Source organism: Triturus cristatus, chromosome 5_1, assembly GCF_964204655.1.
Source record: "Triturus cristatus chromosome 5_1, aTriCri1.1, whole genome shotgun sequence".
NCBI lineage: Eukaryota > Metazoa > Chordata > Amphibia > Caudata > Salamandridae > Triturus > Triturus cristatus.
The window spans coordinates 564,639,963-564,660,299 of NC_140587.1; the positions used below are offsets into that span (position 1 = coordinate 564,639,963).

The window sequence follows — 20,337 nt, forward strand, 5'->3', positions numbered from 1 at the left end:
ATTTAGTTGACAAGGAAATGCTCCTGTGGTGTTTGGGTGGCATATGCATCATTTCAGTGCTTCAGTACCTTCCTTGAATGGGTGGCAAGTTATCCATTATATGGACAACATTTTATTTGTGGGGAGGGCAGGGAGCAGTGGACATTGTGGAAAGCTGATTAGAAGTGATGCTGCAGTGGACAGTTGGGAGTCAAACTGACAGAAAAGACTGAAGGACCTGCTTCAATAATGACAATCATGGGGATCGAACTGGACTTGGTAGCCATAGTCTCCAGATTACCGAGGGACAAGCAAGCAATGTTGCGTTGCCTGTTGAAGGAGGTGTTGGCAAAGGGCAAAAGCGGGTTGAGTAAGGCAGAGCAAGTTTTGGGATGCTTGAACTTTGCTTGTAGGGGAGTTGCGTCAGGAAGGTTTTTTGTTGTTGACGATTGGTCTCATCCATGAAGTGGGCTTCCAAACCCCACCACAGAGCACTGATCACTGGTGGATGGAGGAGCCATTTGAATTCCTGCTACAGATTTTCTGATGGGCAGACAATGTGTCCTATCTGAGTGGGATGCCAAAGTTTTCGCTGATGCATAAGGCACGATATTTTGCATTGTACTGGAGTGGAAAATAATGTGCTGAGAGGTTGCCGGATGAGTGGATAGTGCAAAACCACAGCATCACGTTCTTGGACTTTTTTCTGGTACTATTGGTATTAGAGCTTTGGGGAAGAGAGTTGGCCAACAAGAGAGTGGCGTTCATGATTGATAACCAGGCTCTCATGAGCGTGATCAACAGGATGACAGCATTCAACAGATGGGTTTAACGGCTACCGAGAGAACTGATGTTGAGATGACTGTGGCTGAATGTTTTGTTCTGAGCATGGTACATACCACGTTTAGAGAATATATAGTGTATGCTTTATCTTTCAGTGTTCGAGGTTTCATGGCTTGGCACAAGGTGCAGAACGTTGTGGAGAGTAAATACTGGTCGTGCTGTGGGAACTAGTAAGTTGAGAGGGAGACGTTTTGCAGAAGGTTCACTGGTGATATCAGCATGCAAGCAGGCATGGATGGAGTGATTCAGAGTGGAGCAAAAAGAATGAAGAGTAACGCAGAGGGCAAAGGACAGCGACAGAAGCATATGATGCAATTTGTAATGACATGGTATATATATATATATATATGTGTGTATATATATATATATATTACCTACTGGCGGTCGCCAGTAGGTAGTTATAGTTAGGACCACGTTTCCATAGGAAATCTGCAACATTCTATTTTGAATAACTTTTGCGCCGGTCAACGAATCCTTGTGAATTTTTCAAAATAGGTGGGGCGCTACGCTCCGCTCCTACCCTGAAAGTCTCGGGGGGATTCGTCAAGCGGGGGCTGAGATAAAAGGGGGGTCCCAAAACGCGTTTTTCCCATGCATTTTTCCATAGGACCTTTAGACACAGCTACAGCCCGAACGGCTGAACAGAATTACTTGAAATTTGGCAGAGAGGTAGTCCTCAGGTCAAGGAAGTGCCTTTTGTAGGTTTGGTGTAAATCTGTTCAGTAGATTCTGAGAAAATAGCCTTTAAATCAATATATATATCTGAGCCAGCTTACGGTGCGCTTACCGTACGCGTACGGTGACGTGCGCGAGCGCCATTCTGATTGGCTGATAGATCTTAGTAAACATTCGAATCGGTCGAAACCAGGAAGCGGCGGCCGCCATTTTCTCTCTCACACTCAGAGTGTGGATTAAAAAACAAAGGACAAAAACATGTAAAGGAGCTGTTTAGCCAGCTCCAAAGCACCTAGCCATGTTGAGTGAGTCCCCAAAGATCCCCCAAGGCCAAAAACGGAATTTTAATTTTTTCGCTAATTTTGCCGATTAAGCTTACCGTACGCGTACGGTAAAAAAATATTGAAAAAGAAAAATTATCCACACCCTCCCCACCCCGTGTGCAAATGGTGCCCGGAGGGCACCTTTTGTGCATTGCTTATTATTATCCCCAAAAAAAAATATATAACCTTTCACAACGAAGCGCATCATATGTCCTCCATGTGCGCACGGTGCGCGAAGCGCATCGTGCGTACATGGCCCATCTAGCGTAACGTGGGCACGCGGTGCGCGTAGCGCACCGCGTGCCCACCGTGCGTGCACGGCACTAACTGCGTAAAGTGGGCGCGCGGTGCGCGAAGCGCACCGCGTGCTCACTGTGCGCGCACGGTGCGCGAAGCGCACCGTGCGTGCACGGAACGAACTGCGTTAAGTGGGCGCGCACGCCACGAATGGCGTAAAGTAACTTAGAATTTAAAAAACCGTACAAATTCACTGAAAAAACCATAGGTTTTACACACGTTATAGTTAGGAATTAGCATTTAAAAAACCTTGCAAATTCACTGAAAAAACCATAGGTTTCACACATGTTATAGTTAGCGGAAATTTTACTGATAAAAAACCAATGAAATTCGCCCGTTATAGTTAGTGCAGGAAACTATAACTCACGCGACCGCAATCTTCTGCTGATGACATATGTGTCTTTATGAAAAAAAAATATTTGTAATATATGTATAGCTAAAAATGTATGGAAGAAGACATGGGCAAATAAGTGTCTAAATACAGTATTAGCATCAGCAGAGGATTGCGGTCGCGTGAGTTATAGTTTCCTGCACTAACTATAACGGGGGAATTTCATTGGTTTTTTATCAGTAAAATTTCCGCTAACTATAACGTGTGAAACCTATGGTTTTTTCAGTGATATATATATATACATATATACATATATATACATATATACATATATATACATATATATACATATATATATATACATATACAATCCACTCTTATGCAATGAAATCGGAGCTATGGTGACCTTTTGGGGAGGTGGGAGAGCTCAGCATTTCAACCTCATTGACTGAAGTTTGGATAGTTTGAGGTGAATGTACTATTAAACAAATACTACTGTTGAGGCCTATGACAATTTTAACACCGTTTGCTGCTATTTAAAGTTACTGGGGAGTTCCAGCCCAGTACAGGTAAGTAACTCATTTCTTTCCCACCCTGGGTAATTACTAATTTCTCAGGGTCTCAGGGTCTCACATGGTAATCCCTGTGCCCTTATGTTACCTATGTCCTAGTATCTAGGTTAGTGCGGGATGTGATGTAACAGGGCTAAGCTACGTGGCATTCGTAATGTGGCCCTTACTTCTGTGAAATAGTTTTAAAAAATCACTCGGAGAGAACTCGAGATGTCAATCACTTTAATGTTTGTTTTATGTTACCGTGGTAATGTAATATTAACGGTGTGAACTTAATCGCACTCCAATTAGTTGCCTGTTTTCTGCCTGTAATTTGACCAGAAATGCGTTTATCGTTATGACAGACTATTATAAAGTAATTCTGGACACTAAAACAAAGATACACGTGTTACACATCTAACTTGTTACAGTTTAAATTTCATGTCAATAGTTTGCAGTTGTTTTCAATGGGTTAAGTATTTTACTTCTGATGCATACATCTGCCAGTGGATTCCTCACCTTGTGAATATCCCCTGCGCCAGCAACATTCGGAAACTTTTGTAGCTCTCCACGCCGACGAGGACGACGTCACAGAAGCACGGCTCCGCTGACGTCACTGGATCCATAAGAGGACCTAGTCGGTGTGATGACATCAGTTCCCTTTATTCCGCGCCGTCGACGCTAACGGTTTTCTGGGACTCTCCGGCTAGTTAGTTTGTGTTTCTGCTGGTGTTTCTACTTTCTTCTTGCTTCTTAATCCAAGATGTCGACAAAGTCTGGATTCAAGCCGTGTAGTGTGTGTGGTAAGCACATGTCCATCATGGATCCACACGAAGATTGTGTCTGGTGCCTTTCGTCTGATCACGACGTCGAGGGATGCTCTTGCTGCCGCAAGATAAATCCAAAGGCCTTAAAGGAAAGAGAAGCTAAGCTATTTATAGCGAAGATTAAAAAAGAGAGGTCGGGTCGACGTCGGGTCATGCTTCTAAATCGAAGAAATATAAAAAGAAGAGGCATGGCTCCCGACGCCGTTCGGATAAGGAGACGGCTCCGAGATCGACTTCGCCTACTCCTCGACGTCGTAAGGACTGTTTCTCCCTCTCCTCTGTCAAATCCTACTTCTCCTGTTTGCCTGACTTCGCCTGCGGCTTCTCCGAAGCGCTCTCCGGGTCCGGCGCTATTACCAACGCACTCTCTGGCTCCGGTTGAGGAGGCTCCGGCTCCTGATGAGTCTTCGACTCCACTGGCTCCACCGTCGGCGCCGATTGGCCCGAGTCCAGTAATGCCTCAATCTGAGCCTTATCCCCCCTTTCCAGGCCCAGGACAAGACCCATCGCATTATTTAAATGCTATGTATGGCGTCTTTACGAGAGCGATGTACCCCTCTGGAGCACCTTCGGGTCCCATGGGTCCAATGGCCTTTAATCTGGGGGTTCCTCAGGCCTACGCTCAGGCTCCATTTATGCCATTCTTCCCAGCGATGCCGTCTTGGCATTTCATGGCGCCGAGGACGTCGACGCCGCTTCCTTCTTCTCCGGCTCCAGCTCGACCTCGTTCGACTCCGGCTGCTCCTCCGGATCCGTGTTCGACTCCGGCTCCGGCTCCGTCAGAAGTCGGTTGCGGCGCCACCAACGCCGGTCCTGAGGATTAGGTCCAGGCAAGAAGCACAGAGTTTTGGAGGAGCAAAGGTACCAGGTGGAAGAAATGGAAGAGGGTGAGCTTAGGGAGTCAGTTGACTTGTTTGAGGAATTGAAAGAGGCGAGTGGCCTTTATTTGTCACCGGAATGGGAGATTACTCCTCCAACTGATGCTCCCTCTAAGGATGTGGCTCCTTACCACACGGTCATTAGGAAAGCAGCGGAGCTTTTGGATTTACAGCTGCCAACTGCTGAATTTAAACCTAATACCCTTACTGAGGTTCCGCATTCTCCCTCCACTGTGGTAGAGCCTTTACTTCCATTTAATGAGGCCATCACTGAGCCAGTCATGGAGGTATGGCGTAAGCCCTTTTCAGTTCCTGCAGTATCTAAGTCTGTAGCTAGGAGGTACAGGGCGGCTCCAGGAGATCCGGACTTCCCATCCTTCTACGGAAAGTCTGGTGGTTCAGGCTGCCTGCTCAAAGAAGTCTTCTGGGGCCTTTCCACAGGTTCCTAGTGACAGGGACTCTAAAAAGCTCAACCAATCGGCCAAGAAAGTGTTCTCCTCGGCGAGTATGGCCTTAAAGTTAACAAATGACACCTGTCTCTTGGGCCGTTATATCCACGCTCTCATGGATTCTGCTAAACAGCTGGCTCCTAAGTTATCGGAGGAGGACAGGCAGAACTTTAATGAAGTCCTGTCGGACACTCAGGTGGCTGCGCGTCAGGTTATCCAGAGTGGCCTGGACACTGCAGACTCTGTTGCCAGGATTATGGGCTCCTCGGTTGCCACAAGGACGAGTGCTTGGCTAAAATCTTCAGAGTTCTCCCCTGATGTGCAGGCAACGCTTCTGGATCTGCCCTTTGATGGTTCTGGCTGTTTGGGGAAAAAGGCAGATGCGGCTTCGGAAAGGTGCAAGGACAACAAAGCCACGGCCAAATCTCTGGGTCGGCAGGCACAGCCAAGAGGTTCTTATAGTAGATACAGAGGTTTTGGGAGGTCTTCCTTTCGGACCTACAGGCAGCCTCAGCAGCAACAGCAGCAGCAATATACCCTGTATAAGAGCTACAGGGGCAGGATCAGGGGTCGTGCTCCGAGGTGGTCAGCTCTCCTCCTCTTCCTCTTCCTCCCACTACTACAAAGCAGCCCTAGATCCACCATTCTGGATCATGTTGGTCCTGTGGTGGGTCGGCTTGCCCATTTTCTACAAGATTGGAAATCGGTCACTACAGACCTTTGGGTTCTAAATCTTGTAGAGAATGGTATGCTCTTCTTTCGGGAATTCCCTCCGAATTACCCTCCTTGCCAAGGTGCTTGCTCGGAGGACCACCTTCTTCTCCTGCAGGAGAAGTCCTAACGTTACTGAAAAAAGGTGCGATAGAGGTGGTTCCTGAGCAGGAAAGGGGTCAGGGATGCTACTTCCGGTATTTCCTGATTCCGAAGAAGGATGGCAGGCTATGTCCAATCCTGGACCTCAGAATCTTGAATCTTTTTCTGAAGCAAGAGAAGTTCAAGATGCTCACCCTTGCGCAGGTTCTTCAAGCGCTGCAACAGGAGGACTGGATAGTGTCTATCGACTTGCAGGATGCGTATTTCCACATCCCCATCCTGAAGTTGCACAGGAAGTATCTCTGTTTTATGGTGGGGTCACAACATTATCAGTTTGCGGTCCTTCCGTTTGGTCTTACTGCGGCACCTCGAGTCTTCACCAAGGTGATGGCAGTGGTGGCAGCCCATCTCAGAAGATCGGGGATTCCAGTTTTTCCCTATCTGGACGACTGGCTGATCAAAGCAGAGTCACTAGAGAAGGTGCTTCATCATCTGCAGTTTACAACCCAGTTGTTGTACAAATTGGGTTTCTCGATAAACGTGCCCAAATCTCACCTGGTGCCCTCTCAGCGCAACCTGTTCATAGGGGCGGTACTGGACACTACTGTGTGTCGGGCATTCCCTCCTCCTCCTCAAAGGATTCTCGACATACAGGAAATGATTCCCTTGTTTTACAATGCTGCGGTCGTTCCAGTCCTGAAGGTCCTTCGTCTGCTCGGTCTGTTTGCTTCCTGCATTCTGTTGGTCAACCATGCACGCTGGCACATGAGGGCGCTCCAGTGGTGCCTCCGCAGGCAGTGGAATTAGCACAACGGAGCTCTCAGGGAGTCTGTGAGGATCTCCAGAGAAGCTGCAGCAGATCTGTCTTGGTGGAGCGTGGAGGGCAATCTGTCTCAAGGAAAGCACTTCCATCTACCTCCATCGGTGGCCACAATGATAACGGATGCATCCACTTTAGGGTGGGGTGCGCATCTGGGGGATCTGGAGATCAAGGGTCTATGGTCTCCAGAGGAAAGGTTGCTTCACATCAACCTTCTGGAATTGCGGATGATACGTTTGGCGCTCAATGCCTTCCTCCCTTCCCTTCGCAGTCAGTCTTTTCAAGTCCTGACGGACAACACTACCGCGATGTGGTATGTCAACAAGCAGGGAGGAGTGGGATCGCATTGTCTCTGCAGAGAGGCTCTGCGTCCCTGGTCCTGGGTTCAGGATCATCAGATTTGTCTGATGGCAAATCATCCGGCCGGAGTTCTGAATGTGCGTGCGGACAGTCTCAGTCGGCAGTTCTCCGCCGACTACGAGTGGAGGCTCCATCCGGAGGTGGTTCGTCATGTCTTCCAGACGTGGGGGATCTCCTCGGGTGGACCTGTTTGCCACTCACGAGAACGCTCACTGCCCGTCATTCTGCAGTCTCCAGTTTCCGATGCAGGGAGCTATGGGGGATGCGTTTCAGATAGATTGGAGCTCACAACTCCTTTACGCGTTTCCTCCCATACCCTTGATTCCTCGGGTTCTGAGGAAGATTCGCCAAGACCGGGCCCAAGTCATATTGATCGCCCCGGATTGGCCAAGAAGGGTGTGGTATACAGATCTTCTCCACCTCTCCTCGTGCCCTCCGCTCCGTCTCCCTCTGAGGGCAGACCTCCTCTTGCAGTCGGAGGGGCAGGTTCTACACCCCCACCTCCAGAGCTTACACCTTCATGCCTGGAGATTGAACGGTGCAACCTGAATTCTTTTTCTCTCCCGCCTGATGTGGTGGATGTAATTTTGTCTGCCAGACGTCATTCCACCAAATCTATCTATTCCTATAGGTGGTCTAAATTTGTTCTATGGTGCGGAGAGAAGTCTATTGACCCTTTGAGGGCTCGTTTATCCAACATCCTTCAGTTTGCTCTTTCTCTTGCTCAGCAGGGCTTTGCTGTAGCTACTGTAAAGGGATATTTATCGGCTTTGTCGGCATTCCTTTGCTTGCTGGATCAGCCGTCCTTGTTTGTCACCTATTGTATTGCGGTTCATTAGGGCCTTACCAACAAATTTCCACCTACTCCCTTCATTGTGCCTCAATGGGACTTAAATCTTGTCTTAACTTAATTGATGGGTTCTCCCTTCGAGACCTTGCACAAGTGTCCCTTAAGGCTGTTGTCTTTCAAAACAGTTTTTCTCATTGCCATTACCTCGACAAGGAGGGTAAGTGAGCTTCAAGCTCTGAGTTCGAAACCCCTGTTCTTGACCATTCATGCTGAAAGAATGGTACTCAGGACCAGGGCTGCATTTCTGCCTAAGGTGGTAACTCCTTACCATCTGGGGAAGTCCATTACCCTTCCTACCTTCTATCCTCCCCCCTCACCCTTCCAAGGAGGAGAAGCGGCTTCACCGCTTGGACCCTAAGAGGGCGGTGAGCTTTTACCTCGATAGGACTAAAGACTTTCGAGTGGATGACCAGCTCTTCATGGACTTTGTTGGCTGCAGGAAAGGCAGAGCGGTGCACAAGCGCACCCTATCCAGATGGATTATCTTGTGCATCAAGATATGTTCCTCTTTGGCCGGTAAGGAGCCTCCAGAGGGTATAAAGGCTCATTCTACCAGGGCAAAGTCTTCTACATCTGCCTTATCTAGAGGTGTTCCTGTGGAGGACATTTGTAGAGCGGCAACTTGGGCCTCCCTCCACACTTTCGCGAAGCATTACTGCTTGGATTCCGAGGTGAGGAGGCACGGTCACTTTGCTCGTTTGCTCGTTCCGTCCTTCAAGACTTTTTGGTATAGAAGGGTGGACACCCTCCTCCGGGAGTGGGACTGCTGTGGGAATCTTTTCACAAGGTGAGGAATCCACTGGCAGATGTATCGTTCAGAAGAACAAGTTACTTACCTTCGGTAACGCTTTTTCTGGTGGATACAGTTTCTGCCTGTGGATTCCTCACTGACCCACCCGCCTCCCCGTTGTACTCCCTTGTATACCTACAATAATGATGATGTTTCAAAATGTATTTATTACTGTCAAAGGAAGTGTTATTTCTTTTGCCTTCCTGCATTGTCTTCACACTGTGTGTGTTGGTTTGTATATTATATAGTGTGTATACTGTATATATATTGTTGTCAGTCCGTCCGTGTGCCTCGAAGGCACGGTAAAAAAGGCGGAACTGACGTCATCACGCCGACGAGGTCCTCTTATGGATCCAGTGAAGTCAGCGGAGCCGCGTGCAGAGCCGTGCTTCTGTGACGTCGTCCTTGTCGGCGTGGAGAGCTACAAAAGTTTCCGAATGTTGCTGGCGCATGGGATATTCACAAGGTGAGGAATCCACAGGCAGATACTGTATCTACCAGAAAAAGCGTTACCGAAGGTAAGTAACTTGTTCATCTCTAAATAGTCATAGTTGAGTATGTGTTTTGGCATTCATTTAAGCATTGCAACATTGATGTTCTTGTGCATTGGTTTCTGTCAGTTTTGTTGGTAAATGTATTTGTAAATGTTCTGTTTTCTGACCCTATAGAGTCAAGCAGTAGAACAAGAAAGCTTCTCAAGTCAGGAATCCAGCATGATCATGGACCAGAAGGCACAAGTATTTAATCAGTCATATTCATCTCAAGCTCAAATTGGCCAGTCCAGTTACACGGCCATGCAGGACCCAAACTTTCACCCCATGGGACAGAGGCCTAGTTATGCAATGTTACGGATGCAGCCTAGACCTGGTCTGCGGCCTACTGGCATTGTGCAGAACCAACCAAATCAGCTGAGGCTTCAACTTCAGCACAGACTTCAAGCGCAGCAGGTATAGTATGCCTATAACTTCCTTGACAGTTTGAGATAAAGCTACTATTTTCATAGTTTTTATTTCAAGTTCTTATTCTTACTAAAACCTTTGTCATGAAGCAAATGGGGGAATGGCTCTTGTTTGGGAACATTTGTGTGTGAAAAGGCAATTGGTGTGAGGTTATGAAATACGGAAGAGCACGGAAAAGGCAAAGTTAGTTAATGCAATGGTTACTAGAGTGATCAGTGGGAATAATATTGAAACTGGTTAGGCTATGGTGTTCTGATAAACTGTTGAATGATGAGATGCTAGTAGTGATATGGTATCCAGGATAGATAAAGACGGGGATTGTATAATAGAGTCACTGGGGTTGGCATTGGTAGAACTGGGTTCTGAGAGTGTATTAGGAAAACATATAAATATAATTGGCTGCAAGATACTAATTCTAAGTTGAGAGTTAACAGGTGTAGTCAGTAGTGCAGAAGGTGTAGTGGCAACCAGCCTAGGAGGATTGAGGGTCACATATGTTCCAATTGGTTGCTGTTTTATTTTACTTCCAAATCAGGAGATGGGGCCCAATATTCATGCTTCCTTCGGGGCCCATTGCACTCTTACTACATCACTGGAAGTAAACATTGATCAGTAGACCCCAATAGGACGACTTAAAGTATGGTGGCAAGAAAAGAAGATGAAATGGAGTAAGTGAGATTAGGTAAGCAAGAATGGGTGGGCTGAAGAAATTAACCTTAGGAGGAAAGCAATGACTGAACAACTTCAAAGGTCTGAAAGATTTTCTCAATTTGCAGTGCATATTAGAGAGCCAAGCAAGGGCATATCATCGTAAGTTAGTCTCTGAATGCTTGAGGTTGGGAATGAAAAGAAAATTGATAGTAATTAATAATCAAAAGATAATAGAAGACTATCATTTGATCAGTGGAAGGATGGAATAGGTGTCTTGGCTGTCTCATGTGTAGATTAATGAGCTTGAACATTTTGTAGTAGACTGCAGTGAAGTATTAGAATTTGGCCCAAAATCAAACAACAGCTCTCATCTTGGACATTTGACCCGTAGAGAAATCTCTGAATTTGAGGAAGTCATTTTCAAGTCTTCGTTGAAGTGCTAAAGCATTCTACATGCATGACCCTGTGATTTGTAGAGTTAGGTTTGCTTTTTTGAAGACTAGTATTAAGCAACCTATTGAGCAAGATATCCTGGCAAGAGGCCACGTAGAGCCTTGAGAATGCACTGTTTGGACTTAATGTCTTACAAGCCATTGGAGAGAATGCAGTCCTGAAAACAAGAGACTGATGTTATTGGGAAATCCAATTTGTAGAGACCATTGCTTTAAATCAAGACAATATATTGCCAATTCAAGGAAAGTGATATATTTTGAGACAGTTGTAGGACAAGTATTATTTTCTAAGTAGTAATAGGTGGCGAAAAGTTTATTTAGAGAGTAAAAATTCTATTGAGGGTTAGCTAAAACCGGTAGTAATACAGTGAAGAATCAAGACTAACGGGGATATGTCTGATTAAGCCAGTAGAGGAAAAAGACAGCAGGAAGAGAGCGTAACAAAAGTAATAGAATTAAAAGACAACAAAGGGCTATCTGAATGATCTACCTAGTTGTGGTGAGGGCAAGGGAACCTAGAAAATTGTGAGGAAAGAGTGATGATGATAATTGGGGTGCGCCACACAAGGGGACGGGCAACAGTGCCCCCTGTATTAACAAAATTGCTCAAATTAGGAACTTAACAACAGTGCACCATTGGGGATACTGGCAGGATTATTTGTTGACTAGAAAAATCAACCAAGCTACCCTCAATGCATGCAGTAGTTTAATGAACCATTTTCAGTTCTGCTGATTTCTTTAATTTAATGCAATTTGCTCCTTAAAACTGCATTATTTGAGGCACATGAGCTGCAGAATTCATACTACTGCATAGATCACCATCTGATGTTGGGCTCGGATGCTTGCACCTTGTTTTTGTCTTGGAAGAAGTCTTTTGTAGTCACTCCTCCCTTGGGTGATAGTGCGCATGGGCATCAACTCCATCCTCAGATTGTTTTTTTCAGCCATCGGGTTCGGATGTAACTTGCTGCGCTCCGGGTCGACATCGTTCGATTCCCCTTCGACGCGCAAAATTGCGAATCTCTCTCAACGAGTATCCCGTTCTGAAGACATTTTCGAGTCCGGTCGTCGACGTGGGCCGTTAGGCCGATCGCCCTATCATCCAGCATATGGAAAGGACTCCATTAAAAAAATGCTAATATGGTCCCATTCCGTTTCCAATAGCAGTGGAGTCAAGCTACTATTCCAGCGGGCCAGACTTCTATCCGATCCAAAATCCCTCCCATCTCGCACCTCTCTGTAGAGTTTTGTTACTAGTTTACGTCTAGTAGGTGCCACCAGTAGCGTTTGCAGTGCAGGCAACACCGGGGGTTCTGATGGGTATGTGGGATAGTGAGCTTTGATCGCTTGCCGCAGCATATGGATGGTAAAATTAAATAACGGCGAGGGGTTAGTTATGTAACTCAGGTCTTCTGCTGTAAGGAAGTGCCCATCTGGGTATATGTCTCGCATAGTCTCCATGCACGTTTCTGTCAGCGCCCTAAGCGGGCCTTTTTCCCTCGTCACCGATAAGGCCGCATGATGTGCAAGAGGCATTGCCGGCGCATAAACCAAGAGCCTATTTGTCATTTTGCCTATAGCCTGCCAGGCTGCAATAGTTGTGTCTATCGTATTGATTTCAGTTCGTGGTGTACCTCTGTTCGTGTGTGTGATGACGCCGGATAACGAAGTAGGGTGTGCGTCTCCATCTTCCACTGCAACATGTGGAGTGTAAGCATGCGGTCTAAACCAATAGTAGGCATATTGCGCTTGGGCACAGAGGTAATAGATAAAGAGGTCCGGAGCACTGAAACCCCCCCCCCCCCCTAGTTTAGTCCAGTGTAAGTATAGTCCAGCTTACCCTGGCCTGTTCCCCCCCCCCATACCAAGCGAGTGAGAGAGGAGCGAATGTCCCTTAAAAACCGTTGTCAGCTTAATTGGGATGTTACAGAATAGATACAAAAAGCGTGGTAACACAACCATTTTTATGACCGCTATTCGATCCGCCAGGGAGAGTGGCAGCTTGTTCAATTTGTCTACTTGCTGCTCGAGAGCGGTATATGCTCTGCCGTAGTTCTCCCTGATCACCAGTTCGGGGTCTCCATGTATCCACACCCCCAAGTATTTCACCAGGTCTGTGGTCCACACTAAAGAGCAGTCCCTATTTGTGGGGGGCGTATTCGGCGGTAGTGGTATAACTATCGATTTCTCCCAGTTGATTTGTAGTCCTGAGAAGAGTCCGAACCGGATATATTCTCTTAACAACTGCGCTAAATACCGATCAGGTTCCCTCACAAATAACACCATATAATCAGCATACAGTGATATACCTACCGGGCGATGTAAGAAATTCAGTGCAGTTTCTCTGTGGCGCTGTCGTATGATGCAAGCCAGTGGTTCTAGGGGCACCCCTGACGAGTACCTCTATATATTTGAAATGGTTGCGCTGTCAGTCTCCCCACTCGCACCAGCACCATGGGGCTGTTGTAGAATCAAAGCTTTCGGATCTGAAAAAACATACTAAACATTCGGGGTCGAAAACTCCACCTATGCAAAAGGAGACAAAAACACCTCCTAAAGCTAATGAAGAGAAGCCAAAACACCACTCGGAGCCAAAGTCCTCGGCGCCGAAAAAAGATAGCAGATCCAAAGAACTTTTCCATCCAGATCCACCGGATCCTAGGCAAAAAACACTCCATATTGACCCTATTACTGGACATGTCTCCTCTATACTACCTAAAAAGAGGAAATTGGACACCTCAGAAAAACCTGAGATATCCCCCCAACAAAAAAGACTCATCCTCCTCACCTATGAGGCCTTTCTCTCCTCTTCCACAGCCTCTAAACACTATACCTTCTCCAGCACACTCTCCAGTGCCTGCTTTTTCACCACAAGAGGAGGATGAAGATATAGGGGGTGATGATGACATACACTCACCATATAATACAGATACTGAAGATGACACCCACAGTATCCCACCTCAGGACCCTTGGGTCAATTATGATGTCCCAGATGTACTCGAGCCAGGTTCATATCCCTCCAGACCATCCCCTCCAGACGATAGTATAGGGTTTGCGCAACTAATAGATAGAGCTGCACAATACCATGGGGTCCAACTACATTCAGACCCTTTAGAGGAGGACTTTTTACTTGAGACATTCGCTCAGCCTCAAAAGACAACAAACACTCTCCCTATGCTCAAAGGGATGATTAAACATGCCCCTGACGTTTTTTAAAGACCCTGTTAAGGCTAGGGATCTTAATCCTAGAATTGAGAAAAAATACAAGCCACCTCCAAGCGATCCAGCTTACATTAAAGGTCAACTCCCTCTGGATTCGTTGGTAGTAGCAAATACCCGCAAATGGGCAAATTCCCAAACTACAGGTGAGGCCCCTCCGCCAAACAAAGAATCTGAGTAACTGGACGTATCGTGGGAAAAGAGTTGTCTCATGCCGCAAATGTTTGGCGCATTGCCAGTTCACAAGCCTTACTAGCAAGGTACGACCGGGCTCACTACGATGAGCTTGAAAAGCTCATTCAACACCTTCCAGACGAGCATAAGACCAAAGCAAATGATCTTTTACAAGACGGAAAGTTAATTAAAAATACCTCAATAAAATGTGCCCTGGATGCAGCAGATAGAGCATCCCGCACAATAAACACAAATGTGTTATTACGTAGACATGCGTGGCTGCGCATATCTGGGTTTAAACAAGAGGTGCAGTCTACCATCCTCAATCAACCCTTAGATCAGGAACACTTGTTCGGGCCCACTTTAGAAAAGATTAAAAAGACACAGACTGCCAAATCCATGGGGGCTCTACAAGCAACAACTGGTAGAGGTTCCTTTTGTCGCTCCTTTTATAGGGCCGCATACAAATCCATTGGCACAGTCACTACCCCGACATACCGCCCAAACAGCCACCCATGTCCATGGAACATCTAACGCTTCTCAAACAAGAGGTTCTCTCCATGCTTGAAAAGCACGCAATAGAACCAGTTCCCCTAGAGCACCAGGGAACAGGGGAGTACTCACGGTATTTTCTAATACCCAAAAAGGACGGTACTCTCATACCAATACTGGACCTCAGACCCCTCAATTTCTACATTCAGTCAGATCACTTTCACATCATCACTCTGCAGCAAGTCCTTCCACTGCTTCAGCAAGGCGACTTCCTTGCCACAATAGATCTCAGGGACTCCTACTTCCATATTCCCATACACCCTGGTCACAGAAAATATTTAAGGTTTACAGTGGACAGCCAACACTATCAGTTTAAGGTCCTCCCATTTGGAGTAACAACAGCACCCAGGGTCTTCACAAAGTGTCTGGCGGTAGTAGCCACGCACTTACGAAGAAAACGCATTCACGTGTTTCCGTACCTGGACGACTGGCTGATAAAAGCCGAGTCACGCAGTCATTGTGTACAGCACACCTACCAAACAATTCAGCTGCTACACAGTTTGGGGTTCACCATAAACCACATCAAGTCTCACCTACAGCCCTCCTATCTACATCAGTATCTAGGGGCCACAATAAACACTTCCAAAGCTCTGGCATACCCCAATCCAGCCAGAATAGCCAGTATACAAACCCTCGTCAGAAGATTTCAACCCCAACACTCCCTTCTAGCTCGAGTGTTTATGCAGCTGATAGGAATGATGGCCTCTTGCATTTTCATTGTCCCTCATGCAAGGCTTCAGATGCGCCCTTTACAAGAATGCTTAGCACGTCAGTGGAACCAGGCTCATGGTCAACTTACAGATCTGGTGTTGGTGGACAGCCGCACGTACCACTCTCTGCAGTGGTGGAACACACAAAACCTTTCCAAAGGGCGGCCGTTCCTAAAGCCAGTCCCACAGATAGTGCTAACATCAGATGCATCCCTCACCGGCTGGGGAGCCCATCTCCTAAACCATACAGTCCAGGGCAGGTGGACCACTCAACAAAAAGTGCTCCACATCAATCACCTAGAATTACTAGCAATCTTTCTAGCGCTAAATTCATTCCAACCACATCTCAACAAAACTGTCCTAGTCTGGATGGACAACATGACAGCAATGTATTACATACAGAAACAAGGAGGAACACACTCTTTGCAGCCTTCTCAACTAGGCCAAAACATATGGAGATGGGCCATTCTGCAAAACATATATCTCCTGGCAGAACATCTTCCAGGAGTACACAAACAGATTGCGGATCTGCTCAGTCATCAGACACAGCAGATTCATGAATGAGAACTTCACCCACAGGTTATTCAACCGTTTTTCCAAATGTGGGGCCACTCAGACATAGATCTGTTCGCCACTCAAGAAAACGCAAAATGCCCAACTTCGCCGCCAGGTTTCCACACCCGTCGTCCAAGGGCAATGCGATATGGATAAACTGGTCAGGCAGATTTACGTATGCTTTTCCGCCACTCCTACTCATTCCCCTAGTAATACGCAAGCTCAGGCAACAGTCTCTCAAGATGATCCTAGTTGCTCCCACATTGGCACGGCAACCATGGTTCACCACACTTCTCGAACTCTCGGTGATTCTACACCAAAAAGTGCGTCTCTCCCCAAACCTACTAACACAGAAACATGGAGAGATAAGACACCCCGATCCAGGTCAGCTGAATCTGGCCATCTGTCTCCTGTAGTGCTAGAGTTCGGTTACCTCAACCTTCCACCAGACTCAATGAACATCATCAAAAAAGCCAGGCGCTCTACTACTAGAGCCTGTTATGCAGCTAAATGGAAAAGATTCGTAATTTACTGCAATAATAATAAAACGGATCCACTGGATGCTTCAATCCAGAACATCATTTGCGATTTGCTGCATTGCTAAGATAATCTGGCATATTCATTAATAAGATTACATTTAGCTGCTGTTGCTGCGTACTTACAAAACAGACCACACCTGTCACTTTTTATTGTACCTGCAATCAAAGCCTTTATGGAAGGCCTTAAAAGAATAATTCCTCCCAGACTGCCACCCTCTCCGGTGTGGAATCTAAACATTGTCCTTACCAGGCTCATGGTCCCCCATTTGAACCCCTACACAAATGTGAACTGCAGTTCCTTACATGGAAAGTAGCTTTCCTAGTTGCAATCACCTCTCTCAGCAGAGTAAGTGAGATCCAGGCTTTAACCATACAGGAACCATTCTTACAAATACATCGTAACGAGGTGGTTCTTAGAACAAATCCAAAATTCCTTCCCAAAGTAATCTCTGCTTTTCATCTTAACCAATCCATAGAGTTACCAGTTTTTTCCAAAACCCGGACTCTAGCAGAGAGAGCTCTTCACAAACTTGACGTCAAAACAGCTCTACTTTATTATATTGACAGGACTAAGCCTTTTAGAAAGACAAAATAATTATTCGTAGCTTTTTCACCACCTCATAAAGGACACCCCATCTCCAAAGCTGGGATTGCTAGGTGGATAGTCAAATGCATTCAGATATGCTACCAAAAGGCTAAACGCACATTATCAATTCCCCCTAGAGCGCACTCAACACGCAAACTAGGGTCTTCCATGGCATTCTTAGGCAACATTCCCTTAGATGACATCTGTAAGGCAGCAACATGGTCTACAACACACACCTTCACCAAACACTATTGTGTTGATGTGCAGGCAAAGCAACAGGCTTCTGTAGGCCAAGCTGTTCTTAAGACACTTTTTCAATCCACTGCAATGGATACAGGTGGCCACCGCTAGGGGAGACACTGCTGTACAGTCTATGTAGCAGTATGAATTCTGCAGCTCTTATGCTTCAAAGGGAAAATGCGACTTACGAGTATGCATCTGTTCTTGACATGTAGAGCTGCAGAGATTCATACGCCCAACCGGGACCTGTATCTGTTCCAGTAGTATCTTAATTAGATACATTCACATGGACATCTCGTCTAATTCTTACTAACTCCATCATTTCCCTTCAAGGCGAAAAACAATCTGAGGATGGAGTCGATGCCCATGCGCACTATCACCCAAGGGAGGAGTCACCTATCTCGTGGCTACAAAATACTTCTTCCAAGACAACAACAAGGTGCAAGCATCCGAACCCAACACCAGATGGTGATCTATGCAGTAGTATGAATCTCTGCAACTCTAAATGCCAAGAACAGATGCATTTTCCTTACTGCTGATGCCCGAGATAGGTGTGTTCTTTCACCATCCAATATGGTAATAGAGAAGGATGGTCGAGAATAGTCTCAGTCAAGATTGAAAAATCCACCTTCAATGTTTGGCCCAGTATATGACCCTTAGCATCTGTTGGTGATTGAATAATCGGTTGCAAGCCAAAGTAACTAATGTAGTAACTTATTTGTTGTACTCTTAAGTCCCTTTCATTATCGACATTAATATTAAACTCAACCGGGATGATTATGTTATGTTATGTATTGGCATTTGTAAGGCGCATAAATCACCCATAGGTTTCATAGCGCCAGCAGATACTCAGAATGTTGGACGTGCGGTCAGTCAACATTAAAATAGCCAGGTTTTCAAGTATTTACGGAACTTCTGATGGTTAAGTTCTAGCCTAATAGGTAAAGGAAGAGTGTTCCATGTCTCAGGGGCTATTTTAGAGAAGGATCTGTCTCCGTTTCTGAAGGTTCCTACTTTGGGAACGGTGAGGAGGTGCCTACTAGTAGCTTTTTGGCTAAGTACATAGGACCTTTGCCGTTTAGAGTTTTATGAACCAAGCAGCAGAGTTTGAACTTAATGCGCTTTTTTATGGGAAGCCAGTGTAGCGACCTCAGACAGGGGGCGGAGGAAGTACGGGAGGGGAGATCGAGAGCCAGTTTGGCCGCCGTATTTTGCAGGACCTGGAGTTTGTTCAGGAGAGTTTCGTTTATGGAGGCAAAAAGAACATTCAGGCTGCTAATAATTAGTCCCTGGACTAAGGGCAGACGGGAGGGGAGGGGGATCCACTTGTAAATTTTCTTAAGGTTACGCATAAGTCCAAAGCTGGTGCGCGCAATGTTGTTAATATGGTCGGCCATGGAGAGTTTGTTATCTAGCATTATCCCTAAGTTACGGGCTGTCGCTTTAGGTGGGGGACAGGGTCCTAGAGTTGACGGCCACCATTCATCTGTCCAATATTTGTGTGCATTTCCAAAGAGCAATATCTCCGTTTTGCCTGCATTGAGTAACAGATAATTGTTTGTCATCCAGTCTTTTACAGCGAGCATGCATTGTTGGAATCTAGATTTGACATTGGTAGAATCAGTTCCCAGGGTGATGAGAATTTGTGTGTCGTCTGCATAGGATACGGTTTCGAAGCCATGTGCTTTGATTATTTTTGCTAGAGGAGACACGTAAAGATTAAAAAGCGTGGGGCTTAATATGGAACCTTGAGGGACACCTTTATCTATTTCCTGATCTATGGAAGAAAATTTGCCAATTTGGACTTTAGAGCTACGTCCAGTCAGGTAACTTTTGATCCATAATAGAGCTGAGCCTTCGACACCAACCTCCGCCAGACGCTTTAGGAGAATGCTGTGTGAGATGGTGTCGAAGGCAGCAGACATATCAAGTAGAATCAGGATGGCAGACTGTTTTGCATCAAGAGCAAGTCTAATATTGTCCACCATTTCAAGTAGGGCTGTTTCAGTGCTGTGAAACGCTCTAAATCCTGATTGAGAAGGATCTAGCAGTTTATTAACTTCTAGGTGTTTAGTAAGTTGGGTGTTTATCAAGGATTCCAAGACCTTACCAAACATCGGAAGGAGGGAGATTGGGCGATAATTTAAAGGTTGTATTGGGTCAGCAGAGGGTTTTTTCAGAATAGGTCTGATGATGGCTTCTTTCCAGTGTGTGGGTACCGTCGAGTGGGAAAGTGAAAGATTAAGGGTTCTGGTCAGATAAGGAATAAAAATAGAGGCAACTTTGGATAGGATTTGGGACGAAGCCGGGTCGGCTGGAGAGCCTGAATTAATTCTACTCATTGTGAGGGTAACTTCGTCTTCAGTGAATGTGTGGAATTCCTTCAGAATGGTAGTAGGAGCGGGAAGGGTTATTTTAATTGTCTGCTTGGATGGTAGGTCGGTGACAGTAGGTTTAGAGAATAATTTGTAGATGTCATTGATTTTATTATAGAAAAAAGAAGAAAGGGTGTTTACCCATTCGTGGGACGTAACTGTGGCAGGCTGACAGGATGGGGGGTTAGAGAATTCCTTAACTATTTTATAAAGTTCTCTGAGAGTTCGCGGCCTGGTCTATCCTGTGTCCCAGATAGACTTTTTTAGCTATGGCTATATCATTCATATATTGACGGTGGGACTTTTTAAAAAAAATATTTCTGTTTATTGAACTCAAACAACAAGAGTCATGCGTTACAGAACAGTGTATCGTACATTACCATAGTTGCAGTTCTTTAAAGGCATCAGTACATTACTTTCGTAATAGCGTGTAGAATTACCAGTTATGCAGTGAGATTTACACCATACAGTGATCATCTGGTGATGGGATAGATGGGGGTTCGCACAGTTCCACCCGATAAACATTCCATTTAGACCAT

At 46.0% G+C, this 20,337-nt stretch overlaps 1 protein-coding gene across 8 annotated transcripts in view; it reads left to right on the forward strand.

Moving 5' to 3' along the window:
- The window catches only part of NCOA2 (nuclear receptor coactivator 2), a 1,201,189-nt gene that overhangs the window by 925,242 nt on the left and 255,610 nt on the right, over positions 1-20,337 (forward strand). For all 8 annotated transcript variants that reach the window (XM_085605462.1, XM_085605466.1, XM_085605468.1 and 5 more), the window contains one exon: positions 9,455-9,733. In XM_085605462.1, the coding sequence (XP_085461588.1) occupies positions 9,455-9,733 (279 nt within the window). The remainder of the gene's footprint in view (positions 1-9,454; positions 9,734-20,337) is intronic.